The sequence below is a fragment of the Polypterus senegalus genome, chromosome 11 (assembly GCF_016835505.1).
Source record: "Polypterus senegalus isolate Bchr_013 chromosome 11, ASM1683550v1, whole genome shotgun sequence".
In the NCBI taxonomy this organism is placed as follows: Eukaryota; Metazoa; Chordata; class Cladistia; order Polypteriformes; family Polypteridae; genus Polypterus; species Polypterus senegalus.
In genome coordinates, this window is record NC_053164.1 from 96,047,279 (window position 1) to 96,062,218 (window position 14,940).

The following is a 14,940-nucleotide window of genomic DNA, read 5'->3' on the forward strand; positions in this document are numbered from 1 at the left end:
ACTCATAATCATAACCATACATTAGATTTAATTATAACTTACAAAGTTGAAATTCAAAATTTAAATATTACTCCATTAAATGTAGTTATTTCCGATCACTTCTTAATTACATTTGATTTAGTTCTGCCCATGCCAGCACTCGCAGATTAAAACAAAGACAGTGCGACATCTAGATTGTAATTCTGCTTCAAAATTTATAGATACCTTGAGTAAGTCGAGTGTAATTGTGGAAAACCATTTAGATCAGTTAACATCAAATGTAAACGTGGAAAACAATTTAGATCAGCTAATATCACATTATAATGTGACCTTGAGAGATGCTCTGGACACAGTGGCTCCCCTAAAACAAAAGTGATCAAAGCACATAGAAACTCTCCCTGGTTTAATGAAAATACTCGAGCTCTTAAATTAGAGTGTCGAAAACTGGAGCCAGATGGAGAACAACAAAGCTACATGTCTTTCAAATTGCATGGACAGAGAGTGTAATAAATATAAAAAGCCCTCTTTAAAGCTCGCTCAGAATACTATTCTACATTAATAGATAGCAATAATAAAAATCCTAGGGTACTTTTAGAGCAGTGGCTAAATTAACAAATGGGAATTCAGATCAACAGTGCAAAATACCAACAGATATTAGCAGTACAGACTTTATGAACTTCTTCAATGAGAAAATTAAAAATATAAGATCCCAGATCTCAGCATCACAGTACAAACCAAATACTAGCTTAGCAGACCCTGCACATTGCATTCAGCACTTTAATAATTTTAATCCTGTAACTCACCAGGAAGTCTTAACTTTAATTACTAAAATGAAGCCCACTACTTGTTCCCTAGATCCAGTGCCAACAAAACTAGTAAAAGTGCAATGGATGTTCTTGCAGCCTATTCTAACCATTATCAATAGTTCATTACTGCATGGCACAGTACCTGATGCACTAAAAGTGTCAGTCATTAAACCTTTACTTAAAAAGTCAGACCTAGACCCACACATACTAAATAACTATAGGCCTATTTCAAATTTACCATTTCTCTCTAAAATACTAGAAAAGTAGTCGCCAGTCAGCTTCAGTCACACCTTACGCATTACAATTTATTTGAGAAATTCCAGTCTGGCTTTCGCACTGGTCATAGTACAGAAACGGCACTAACACGGGTTGTAAATGACATTCTGATATCCTCTGATGAAGGAAATTCCACTGTAATTATGTTGTTGGACTTAAGTGCAGCATTTGACACCATTGACCATTCTATTTTACTGCACAGGCTAGAAAACGATGTTGGGCTTACAGGCCCGTGCTGCTTGGTTCAGTTCTTATTTATCAAATCGATTCCAGTATGTACAGAAATGTGCAGACAGTACTCCATCATTATACACAGAAGTTCAATATGGTGTCCGCAGGGCTCAGTACTGGGACCTTTACTGTTTTCACTTTACATGCTTCCACTGGGATCTCTCATTAGGAAACATAATGTTAATTTTCACTGTATGCAGATGACACCCAGTTATACCTTTCATTTAAATCAAATGAAGTTTCTCCGATGTTGTCTTTAATTAGTTGTGTTAGTGAATTAAAGGAATGGATGAATGAGAACTACTTGTCTTTAAATACAGATAAAACAGAGATGTTAATTGTTGGAGGGAATGACGCTGATCACAGCAATATTTTGTCGTCATTTAACTCAGTTGGAATCCCAATTAATTTTACTGAATCAGCCCGCAATCTAGGAGTTATCTTTGACTCTAGCATGTCATTTAAAGCACATATTACAAAGTCGTCCAAAACATGTTTTTCCATCTTAAAAATGTTAGGAAATTAAGGCTTTCTAAATAAACAGGATTGTGAGAAATTAATTCATGCATTTATCTCTAGTAGGATTGACTACTGCAATGCGGTGTTCACTGGCTGGTCCAAACTGTTCTCTATACAGCCTCCAGTTAATCCAAAATGCGCTGCAAGAATTATTACAAGAACAAGAAAATATGAACACATAACCCAGTTCTTAAATCTTTACACTGGCTCCCAGTTAAGTTTAGGGCAGATTTCAAAATCCTCCTTTTAACATATAAAGCATTAAATGGCCAAGGTCCGCTTACTTGTCTGAACTTATCATGACTTACAAACCTGAGGCACATTAAGATCTCAAGATGCCGGTCTGCTTAGGATTCCAAGGATTAATAAAATAACAGTGGGAGGTCGAGCTTTTAGTTACAGGGCCCCTAAACTGTGGAATGGTCTTCCTGCTTCCATAAGAGATGCCCCTTCAGTCTCAGCCTTTAAATCCCGGCTGAAGACTCACTACTTCAGTTTAGCATATCCTGACTAGAGCTGCTGATTAACTGTACATACTGCATCTCTGTTGTTAGTCATTAGCACTAAAACATAAGTAACATGATAATTATATTTGAATACTAACCCTCACCTATTCTGTTTCTTTTCTCGGTACCCAAATGTGGCATTGGTGCCACGGCCCACCTGCCAAATTGTTTGCCTGCCTATGGTAAAGTCATCCCTGATGGAGGATCACAGGAATCATGGGAAAGAGGGTCCTTTCATCGAGCAACGTTTCAGCCGTGGCATGGCCAAATGGGGAGGCAGCTAGATGGATGAGGTCTCCAGGACTCTAAAAATATCCAAACCTAATTATGTCATATCATCTACTGTTAAACCGTACTTCTAAAATTTTATTATTATGCTGTATTAAGGAAATGTTCTGTTCTGTGTATTGTATTGTATTGACCCCCTACTTTTGACACCCACTGCACGCCCAACCTACCTGGAAAGGGGTCTCTCTTTGAACTGCCTTTCCCAGGTTTCTTCCATTTTCCTACAAGGTTTTATTGGGAGTTTTTCCTTGTCTTCTCAGAGAGTCAAGGCTGGGGGGCTGTCAAAAGGCAGGGCCTGTTAAAGCCCATTGCGGCACTTCCTGTGTGATTTTGGGCTATACAAAAATAAACTGTATTGTATTGTATTGTATAAATATTTTCTTTCTTTAGAAACGTATCTGTTTTAAAATTGACAAAACAATAATGACATTTTTTGGATAAGTTCTTCATTGATCCATGATTACAATTGTTTTTATCTGTTGCTTTGGTACCCTCAGCAATAAGAATATAAATCATTATAAAAACTTGCAGTAAAATTATAGGTTGACAGCAGACCCCTATCACTGACAAGTATTGCAAACAAGTTAAAAAGAAAGCCATCTCAATCCAGTCAGACAGTAGCCATCCTCTTTGCTCTAAATTCCAGCTTTTCCCATCAGGATGCAGATTAAGGTTTACAAAGGTAAAGAGCAACAGGTTTAAGAACTGTTTAATTCCTAAAGCTATAACCATGCTGCTAAATTTTAAATTTTAAATTATTATTTTGTGTACTCTGGAAAGTAATTCTTCTTTTTTGTATTGATTTTCACCCACCACTGAGAAGGACTACATTACATTTGAAAAGGCCACCAATGAAACCTAAGTGTGATGCTTTCACTTTGTGGAAAATAAACAGTTAGATGCTCCTATTTCAAAGAAGTGTAAAATCTTGGTGTGGAAAGAACAGGTATGCACTGTACGCAGAATTGTTTTTTTTTTTTTTGTTTGCTGGCTTCACACTGACCTGCAAACACCTGAACACACAACAGTTAGCACTGTTACCAGCTGTGTAGCCTGCATATTCATTTCCATGATATTGTGGATTGTCCTTTACTATCTAAAACTAGTTTATTTTTAATCTTGAGGACCTGCTGTTTCAATTTAAAAAATTCCTAAGTCAATATATTTTAGTGAGCAGTGGGTGGCTGGAAGGTTCTCAGTTTTCTAAATGTTTGAAAGCCTTATCACTTGATTTGATGGCAGAGGGTATCACAACAATCTGATGCCACTGGACACAGACCAGGTACCAGCATCCTATTGTTCAATTAACTGTGAAGTGAAAGACACCTGAACTCTTATATTTCACTAGTCATTAGCAAAAAAGAGACAGATATTATTAGTTAGATATGTAAATGACCGTAAAAACATTCCGTACATAGGGAACGTAACAAAGTACAATACCGGAAGTGTGTAGAATCAGTGAGGACAAGCGCTGTCTCTGAAACGGTGACCTTTACATTTGTTGCCCCCCTTGGTAAGCAGAGCGAGGTACGCAATTAATTTGATGTTGTTTCATTTGTTCTGGTTCTTTGTAGAATGTTAAAAAAATTTATGTTTATATTTTTGTTTATAGTTTTCATGGTGCGCATGACGATATAACGACTGCAATAAAGAGCCACAGTTTGAGACATAAATAAAAATAAATGCACCACTCTGAGACTCTCTGCGTGTTGATTATTTTGAAACCAAGGCCTGCTACAACATATGTTCATGTTAATATTAAGAGAAATCTACACAAACACAGGAGAATATTGCTCTGGTCCCACAAGAATATTCATATCAAAAATGCCACTGCACAAAGGTACATGCTGCCCCAGTTACATTTCATATATAATTAAATGTGCAGCCAATAAAGCTTTTTATGACCTGACCAGCCTACACATGCAGTAATATACAGTAATAATAATAACATAATGAATTTGGATTGTGTGAAAGCTGTCTTACACTTTCAAAAAAATAATAATTAAAAAAGGTTACAATTAGGCCTGGGAGAATGAACACGTTTTGCTATTAATGTGGCCTGTTTAACGCATTAAAAAATATTGTGGCATCCCAGTCCTTATTTTGACATATCTTTGTCTCATATGCTATGCCAATTTTAGAACTGATACATTGGCGTTGTTTTCTCATTCCCTACTTTTCAACTTTCCATTTAGTAAGGCTTTCAAATTCAGGTTGTACTTGATCAAGAAGTATTTTGTTAAAAGTTCAGGTTTAAGGTCATTGTTTAAGTTTAAACAATGTCATTATTATATTTTTAATGTCTTGTGTTGTTACTACATTAATTTAGTGATTTATTGTGTATTTACCTCATGATTTACATATTAATATTATAATTACATGTTTTAATGTTTGATGTGATTAGTTAATCGCATTAAGTTATTTATTTTAATCAATTCATAGCCCTAGTTACAATGTTAAACAGAAACTTATTTATCTTAAATTACTGTTTAATTCTTGATTGATTAAATTTATTTTAATAAAACAGAACACCCCAACTTCTACCATACTGTACAAATGACCTGAATAAACCTTTAATATTATAAAAAGCTTTTGATGTTGTTATATCTCTACAAAGAAGAAAAACTGCAGGCCCCAGCAGCTGTTGTGTAGAATTTTATTTTAAAAAGTCCCTCTTAAATTGTGTCTGTTAATGTTGTTAAGGTTCATTTAAGTCAGAAAGGGAGTGTTCCTATTGTCATGCATATACACCTGAGGATCTCCTGCCAGGATCTGTCGAGGTAAGCAATACCACCCTGAGAGAAAAAGGGGTGCTGTTGCTAACATTGTGTTCTCTTTCATGTGCAGTTCCAAGGGACAGCCCCAATAAGATGCCTAGCACCCACCCAAGATGGCACCGCTCCTTATGGTTGGTATACAATAAAAATAAGTGGTCCCCTGAAGATGGCAGCTGATTTGAAATCCCACTCTAATGGAGACCGAGTTCCCCCTGACAAGAGTCACTTTGTTTGTCTCACTCTGAGACCCATTTTTCTTTTGTTTATTTCCTTTGTGCAGATAGGGTCTATGAATTAAAAGGGGCAGCCTGGTTGCTGCCCAAAATATTTCTCTGGCTGTATAGAATCTGTCCACTCCACCAGTCACACTACCTGGTGACACTAGGCCAGTTCACCAATGGCATTAGTACTGACAAGTGCATACTGATAGAATAGCAAGTATTTGATTAGTCATGTCTGCAACATGCAATACAGGGACACTCAGTTTCCATGACTTGTGATTAAGCCATTTTTGAGTAAAGACTCTTCGACAGTGTGATTCATTAATCATCTCTCATTATCAAGTGCAAAACAAGCATTTCCCAAACTGAAACAATTAAATAGGTACGTGAAACTACCAAAACTATCAGAAATTTTCATTTTACTATGAAATGGATTTTTCGCTACATCATCCAAACTTACATTCTGAAAAATCTCAGAGTCACAGTCTAACATGAATGTTTGTAAATTCTTCAAGATGGAAACCTGATGTTTCAAGGTGGCCAGGACCACAGAAAGACAAACAGTTCCACACAAGGCCACTGCCAACACCAAACTTAACAGTCAAGATACAAGTTGGTTGGTGGTAGGCTGCATCGACTCTTTGCCAAACATGGACCTTCATATTGTGCCCAAAGAGGCAATTTTTCGCCTCATCTACCCAAAGAACAGACTTCCACAATTCTGCAGACCTGTCAAGGTAGTCTGGAAAACTTCAGAGAAGAGCTTTGTTCTTTCTTGACAGAAGAGGCTTCTTCTGGCTACCCTTCCATAGATGTCATTTCTATTCATTTTTCCTCTTATAGCAAATCTAGACACCACTACTTCAGAGACAACTAGGGAAACTGGACACCCGATTGTTTTTTGAGGACTACATTTTACTTCTTTTATTATTCTTCTCGTGGCCCTTGGATGATATTTTATAAACCAAGAGCACTAACCAAGTTTTGCTCAGTTCTACTGATGTTTCCTATGGTTTTAGGTATATTGCTAGACACTTAGGAAGAGTAACTCACCTACATTTTTGTAACTATTCATATTTTTTCCTGTCTATTGCATTATTTCTGATCTTTAATGCCGTTAATTTACTATCACTGACCTACCTGATCCTGATTTACATTGATGTGAATCATAGAACTGAGAGATCATTTATTTTTGTATCTCCATAATTTCAATATTGTGTGCTTATTATTTCGCTCTGTGGTCCTTTTGCTTAAAAACATCCAAAAAAGTGAACAATTTTACTTTATTTCAATTAGGAAATGACAAATCCTGATTCACTGTGCAGCTTCTTGTTAAAAAACAAAAAAAAATCTTGAATTATGTAATACACTTTTAAGCATAACTATCAGATTTAGTTATTCTGACAGACTGAAGATCTATGTTGAGTTGGCCTTCACAGAGCCATTGCTACTCCTACTGCGTCTATTCCTGCTACACTCTCACATCAGATGGAGGTCTAAAACAAGTTCAGAAAACTGGGTGGGTGTATTAAATGGAACAAAAACAGGGGCCTGCTGGCGACTCCTGTCAGAGACCTGTATCTCAGTGGATACAACTGTGCATTAGAAATCAAGCTTTTAATTGTTTCATCATATAAATGTAGTACATATCCGATTAAAATTAAAGCTGACTTATTTGAATAACCTTCCACCTACTCATTTCCTGAACCCAGCTGGTTTATTATTGGGTTATAGTTAGTGAGATCCTAACCAGTCAGCAATGGGCCAACCCTACAGAAGGTATCAGCAGGTTACAATCAGATTTTAAGACAGCTTAACTATGAGCTAAACAAACCAGCTTGATGGACTGAATGGTTTCCTCTCGTTTGTCACATTTCTTACGCATGTAATTGTGATGGAACAATTTAGACTTGCCAATCAATATTACAACAACAACAACATTTATTTATATAGCACATTTTCATACAAAAAGTAACTCAAAGTGCTTTACATACTGAAGAAAAGAAAAATAAAAGACAAAATAAGAAATTAAAATAAGACAATATTAGTTAACATAGAAAAGGAGTAAGGTCCGATGGCTAGGGTGGACAGAAAAAACAGAAAAAAACTCTAGACGGCTGGAGAAAAAAAATTAAAACTGCAGGGGTTCCAGGCCACGGGGCCGCCCAGTCCCCTCTGGGCATTCTACCTAACATAAATGAAATAGTCCTCTTTGTAGTTAGGGTTCTCACAGAGTCACTTGATGTTGATGGTCATACAGACTTCTGGCTTTTAATCCATCCATCATTGTTGGAACATCATGGTGCTTTGAGTAGATGGTGGTGGCTTGCGAATACCAGAAAAGTAAACAGAAAGGAGAGTAGGGGTTAGTACAGATTTTAGAGACACCATGAATAGTTATTATTATGAGTTGGAGATACAGAGTATCAGGATTTTGATTACAGTGAAATTATGAGAAAGCCATGTTAAAGTAATGTGTTTTCAGCAGTGTTGTAAAGTGCTGCACTGTATTAGCCCGGCAAATTCCCATTGGCAGGCTGTTCCAGATTTTAGGTGCATAGCAGCAGAAGGCCGCCTCACCACTTCTTTTAAGTTTTGTTCTTGGAATTCTAAGGAGACACTCATTTGAGGATCTGAGGTTACGATTTGGAATATAAGGTGTCAGACATCCCGATATATAAGATGGAGCGAGATTATATAATACTTTATAAACCATAAGCAGAATTTTAAAGTCAATCCTGAATGACACAGGTAACCAGTGTAGTGACATTAAAACTGGAGAAATGTGTTCGGATTTTCTTTTCCTAGTTTGGATTCTAGCAGCTGCATTCTGCACTAGTTGCAAACGATTTATGTCTTTTTTGGGTAGTCCTGAGAGGAGTGCGTTACAGTAATCTAGTCGACTGAAAACAAACGCGTGAATTAATTTCTCAGCATCTTTCAATGATATACAGTGCATCCGGAAAGTATTCACAGCGCATCACATTTTCCACATTTTGTTATGTTACAGCCTTATTCCAAAATGGATTAAATTCATTTTTTTCCTCAGAATTCTACACACAACACCCCATAATGACAACGTGAAAAAGGTTTACTTGAGATTTTTGCAGATTTATTAAAAATAAAAAATTGAGAAAGCACATGTACATAAGTATTCACAGCCTTTGCCATGAAGCTAAAAATTGAGCTCAGCTGCATCCTGTTTCCCCTGATCATCCTTGAGATGTTTCTGCAGCTTAATTGGAGTCCACCTGTGGTAAATTCAGTTGATTGGACATGATTTGGAAAGGCACACACCTGTCTATATAAGGTCCCACAGTTGACAGTTCATGTCAGAACACAAACCAAGTATGAAGTCAAAGGAATTGTCTGTAAACCTCCGAGACAGGATTGTCTCGAGGCACAAATCTGGGGAAGGTTACATAAACATTTCTGCTGCTTTGAAGGTCCCTATGAGCACAGTGGCCTCCATCATCCGTAAGTGGAAGAAGTTTGAAACCACTAGGACTCTTCCTAGAGCTGGCTGGCCATCTAAACTGAGCAATCAGGGGAGAAGGGCTTTAGTCAGGGAGGTGACCAGGAACCTGATGGTCACTCTGTCAGAGCTCCAGAGGTCCTCTGTGGAGAGAGGAGAACCTTCCATAAGGACAACCATCTCTGCAGCAATCCACCAATCAGGCCTGTATGGTAGAGTGGCCAGACGGAAGCCACTCCTTAGTAAAAGGCACATGGCAGCCCGCCTGGAGTTTGCCAAAAGGCACCTGAAGGACTCTCAGACCATGAGAAACAAAATTCTCTGGTCTGATGAGACAAAGATTGAACTCATTGGTGTGAATGCCAGGCGTCATGTTTGGAGGAAACCAGGCACCGCTCATCACCAGGCCAATACCATCCCTACAGTGAAGCATGGTAGTGGCAGCATCATGCTGTGGGGATGTTTTTCTGTGGCAGGAACTGTGAGACTAGTCAGGATAAAGGGAAAGATGACTGCAGCAATGTACAGAGACATCCTGGATGAAAACCTGCTCCAGAGCACTCTTGACCTCAGACTGGGGCAACGGTTCATCTTTCAGCAGGACAACGACTCTAAGCACACAGCCAAGATATCAAAGGAGTGACTTTAGGACAACTCTGTGAATGTCCTTGAGTGGCCCAGACAGAGCCCAGACAAATCCAATTGAACATCACTGGAGAGATCTTAAAATGGCTGTGCACCAACGCTTCCCATCCAACCTGATGGAGGTTGAGAGGTGCTGCAAAAAGGAATGGGCGAAACTGGCCAAAGATAGGTGTGCCAAGCTTGTGGCATCATATTCAAAAAGATTTAAGGCTGTAACTGCTGCCAAAGGTGCATCGGCAAAGTATTGAGCAAAGGCTGTGAATACTTATGTACATGTGATTTCTCAGTTTTTTTATTTTTAATAAATTTGCAAAAACCTCAATAAAACTTTTTTCATGCTGTCATTATGGGGTGTTGTGTGTAGAATTCTGAGGAAAAAAATTAATTTAATCCATTTTGGAATAAGGCTGTAACATAACAAAATGTGGAAAAAGTGATGCGCTGTGAATACTTTCTGGATGCACTGTAAGAGGTCTAACTTTAGCTATGTTTCTCAAGTGAAAAAATGCTGTCCTAGTGATCTGATTAATATGCGATTTAAAATTCAGATTACAGTCAATACACATATGTGGGAGGAAGAAAACCATGCAAACAAAAGAGTGGAAGGTCCAGACTTCTCACAGACATGAATATGGGTAGGATTAGTCTAGTCTCCTGAAACTGTGCAACTCACTACTGTGTCACTTAGCCAATCAAACCAATGTCTGTACTTAAATTAATACATATTGGGAAAAATTCAGCCTAGTTTTCTTGTTTCCTTATCTTATGGTCAATCTCTTCACGTGCAGAGCTAGACATTTCCCACCACAGAAAGGATGTTCACATGCAACTCCAAATTTAGTATGTGTGAGTAAATGCTAATTGCTAAGCAATCTAGAATCTAATGTGAAGTATATATACACAGTAAACTGCACATATTATTCAAATTACACTAGTATCCTACCTCAGACACTATTGTCTCAGTGAACTCTTGCCTCTTGTAGGTCCATCCATGCCGGCATGGCTCAGTCATAAGACCCGTGCTATTTGTAAGGCTGCCATTTGAAAAGATGAGGTGCCACTGAGGCTCTTTAAACTGCAGACAACCGACGGGTTTGTTATTCTGATTGTGTGGAATAAAAGCTTTTAGTAGAGTCTGATTATCCAACTTTGACCAAGCCCCGTTCCACTTATGATATATGATGGTCATGTTGGGAATCTTGCAATGGTGCTCTGGGACAGCAGCTGTAAAGTTCTGAAGGACCTGGTGGCTGCCCACTAAAACTCCAGCAAAAAAGAGTAAAGTTATATTGATAAACTGGAAACGTCCAAGGCCTCCAATGCTGTCCAGGAGATCTGAAAAGCCCATTTCTGTTAAGGTCAACTCAAAGAATTGAGGAGCAAATATGAGGAGCAAGTTTTCAGCACTGCTTCATTCAACAACCATGCACAGCTTTGGGGCAAGGCACAGGAGATTCTGGATTTAATAACCCAAGAACTAAGAAAATAAAATAATAAAAAGCAAATGAGTTCTCAGGCACTATAATCTTGAAGTTGAAATTTATCTTCTACAGCCTTCTTCTAAAAAGATTACTATTTAACTGCAAAGTGTGCAAACTTCTACCCATTACTTAAATACATCTAATGATTGATACGAGTTAAAAGTTAAAAAAGTGAATACTTCAAATATTTCAATTTAAAGACACTTTAATAGCAATGGCATGCCATCATAATGTAGCATTTTTATCGCTCTACTACTGGGATTTCTAATTTTGGGAAACTTATTTCGATACTTCAGGTCAGTATACTCTTATGTGTACCTATTCTGTTCATATGACATTATTACAAAAACAAAAGCACAATCTGTGTGTGTCTGTGTCTCATTTAATCAAACAATCTTTTAATGCCATAATAATACAAGGCCCACAAATATTGCCTTTCACATTTTCTACTCATCAACCTGAAAAGTAAATAAATTGATGATATAATGAGTGACAAGTTGTCTGAATGTCTCAAGGGTCTGGGAAAAATGCTCAACTCTCACTCTAGCCACTGTGTAAGGTTTGCAGGTACTCGGTGGTTCTGCATGGGTATCTTCAGGTAAGATCCTTAAGATACAACAGTTTGGTTAGTTTGAGGTCATGTGGGTGGTCTACTGATTCTCTATGATGTTTGCATATTCTCTACATGGCCACATATATTCTCTTTGGGTTACTCCAATTCTCACCACATCTCAGAGGTGTCTAATTTACATTAACTGATAACACTAAATTGGTCTGACACAAGTAGAGTGTGCATGTTTTTTGTTTGTACTGCTTGTACATTTCTCTACTTTTTCCATAGATCTTTGTTTCCTTTCACCCACCAAGTAAATCCATTTTAAGTTAACTGGTCTAGTGGGAGTAAGACTGAAGAAGTGTGACCTGTGATGGACTGGAATTTTGGTTATTTTGGCCATGTATCAAAGAACACAAGCAAAGTTATCTGTTGAAATCAAAATCGTTGTCTTCTAAGGAATCCTCTTCTGGTATCTCTCAACACACAAAATGAAAGGCAGTGAGACATAAAGTACTATCAATAGAAGCGAAATAAAATTCATACAATAGAGAACATACAGCAGGGGTGTAAATCTCAAAGCCCGCAGGCTGGATGTGGCACTTACAGCTTTTTAAAGTGGCAGACTACATCAGTCTTCAAAACATGTTATATACAGTCTGCAAGTGTAAATGCAGGTGTAAATGGCTGAACTTTGCTTTAGCTACAAATTCTTACCAACAACATTTATTTATATAGCATCTTTTCATACACATAATGTAAGATGAAAGTTATACAAGATGTAGAAAGAAAAAAAGAGAAATATAAAAATAAGATTAGGCACAAGTATACAGACCACTCTCACTTGACTTTCTTTGTTGCTGTTACTTATTGGTGTCACTAATTCACTCAGTACCGATCTCGGTTCTATGGCTGGTGGTAGTTTCCTAACCTGCAAAGTAAGATACAGAATTTACGAGGATCAGCGAGGTATCTATGTGTCTTGTTTGTAAACAAAATGTGTAGGTAGTTGTTTTTTACCCTATGTTGAGTATTTAAAGTGTTGCTTTTGGCCATCAATAAAATTGACTTAGGCACCCCAGACACCAGTATGAAAAGAATATCCAACAGAGAAAGAACTCTTCTGCCACCTACTGACCTGGAGATCTTGTGGTCTTCATCCAGCCTTCTGAATTGTGCTTGTCATACGTGCTCATACATTCTTACGATTATGGATACCCAGTGCTTTCAATGTTGCCCGTTGTCCACCTTCTGTCTCTTTTTCTGATATCCATGGTGGTTTTCTTTCAAGGACACTACTCTGTCAAAAAGTATCTTCCTTACCCTATCACTTACCCTGGCACCAAAAGCTGCCTTCTCCTGGGGAGGTTTTCTACATGTTTCCCTGTCCTGTGCCACCTTACTGCTACACTTGCTTGCCAGCTGGACACTGAATTTCATAAAGTGAGTTTTAAGCCCTGGAACAAGAGAGCTTAGAAAAAGCATATATAAAGAAGTAGAAAACACATGTGTTAAGAAAATTTTTTCAAAACAAAAATATCAGAAATACAATAAAACAATCAATACTGTACATTGTTCAGTTTAAAAGACATAATGTAATGAATTGGAATGAATGGAGACTAATGAATATAGATCTGTCCAAGGCTGGTTTCTGTTCTGTGCCCTGTGTTGCCACTACATAATCCCCTTAATCATAAGAAGGATAAAGAAAAAGGAGATAGACGAATGAAAATCTACTACATAATAAAACGCTAAGGTGTGGGTGTGTGTGTGTCTGTCTGGTCCCTAAGAGCACCTGAGTTGTCAGATTGGCTTTGGTTGTGCAATCAAAAAAGGATGTTTGTGTGTGAGACACACAAGGAGGAGCAGAGTTATAGAAGGCACACTGAGAGTTGCCTTAAAAGATGGAAAGTACAAAAGCAGACAGGAGGTGAGCATGGTGCCTCAAAATGACAGATTCTGAGAAGCAGAGGAACGCATTGGACAGAAGGAGCACCGGTCAAGAGAGGTTCAGACACATAAGGATACCAAGGGAAGGCATTGAAGGTACACGTAGGTCAAGTGTCATTAAATATTTTTAAATTTATTACATGGCTAGTATCAATATAAAAAAAAAAGCTTGTGAGAAGACAAGAAACTTCAGTTTAAAAGGCTAAACATACAGCCTTAGCATAAACAAACATCTTTTCTCAAAGTACCAATAACAGTGCTGTAATGCTGTGACTTCAGGGACATCTTAGTCCATCATAGATGATTATGCAGTAAGCAGCACAGATAAACACACCCAGGTAGTTGGATTCTGAGCTGTGTAAACGAGTAGCAGGTTAATGAAGCTGATGTAGCCTGGTCAATAGGTCTCTTTAGTCCAGTCAGCTCAAGGGTTTGGGAAGCCTTGGTGTTACAGACCTGTTGGACTCTGTTAATGTGTAACTTATAATTAGTGAACATGGGTTTATATGGCTTCGGTTTTTGTATTTTTACAGGGACGCTGTAGATTTGTAACTTTTTGTATACTCTTACTAGAGCTTTATTTAATAACGTATTTGAATTATTGGTTATACATAGTAGCCATATTTACAGCACATTTCTCTTCTGCTTTCAAACAAAAAAGATTTAAGACACAATATGGTCTTTTTCAGGTTATTTAGTGGATAAAATAAGTTAATTAAATGAATGGGTGGCTTCACAACCAATCTTTCTCTTCTACGCCACAAACTGTTTAAACCTAAATAGATTTTTTGAAAGATAAATCACAGTTTTACTGGGTTAAGAAGCAGAAATCAAAATAAATAATTGGTGGGACTCACCAGAACAGTAGCACTAAGGGTACTGCAGTAGCCCCTTAGCTCCAAAGCCCTTGGTTAAACTACCAGATCAGTCTGTGTTTGGTGTTTGCATATTGCCCCCGTGTCTCCACTAATTTTTATCTTACATCAAAGAGCAATGGCCAGTAAGTTAATTGTAGACTCTAATTTCATGTGAAATGAGTGAAAGGGAGGTTGAATATGGGAGTTCCTTTCAAGGTCGGTTCAACCCTGATGTTGCTGTGCAAGAATGCATCTCCCAACAACTCTAACTGGAAATGTTAGGGTATAAGGAACGTAACGTCTGAAATGAGCATTTGTCAAAGCCAGTAGTTAATGAGGAATGAGGCCCCTCCATGTTGGACAAGTCCAAGTTATA

At 37.8% G+C, this 14,940-nt stretch overlaps 1 protein-coding gene across 1 annotated transcript in view; it reads right to left on the reverse strand.

Moving 5' to 3' along the window:
- Positions 1-11,131, reverse strand: part of LOC120538587 (solute carrier family 22 member 6-A-like) — a 52,072-nt gene extending 40,941 nt beyond the window's left edge. The window contains exon 1 of the mRNA XM_039767977.1: positions 10,667-11,131. Coding sequence (XP_039623911.1) covers positions 10,667-11,071 — 405 coding nt within the window. The 5' untranslated portion in view covers positions 11,072-11,131. The remainder of the gene's footprint in view (positions 1-10,666) is intronic.
- Between the last annotated feature and the right edge of the window lie 3,809 nt (positions 11,132-14,940).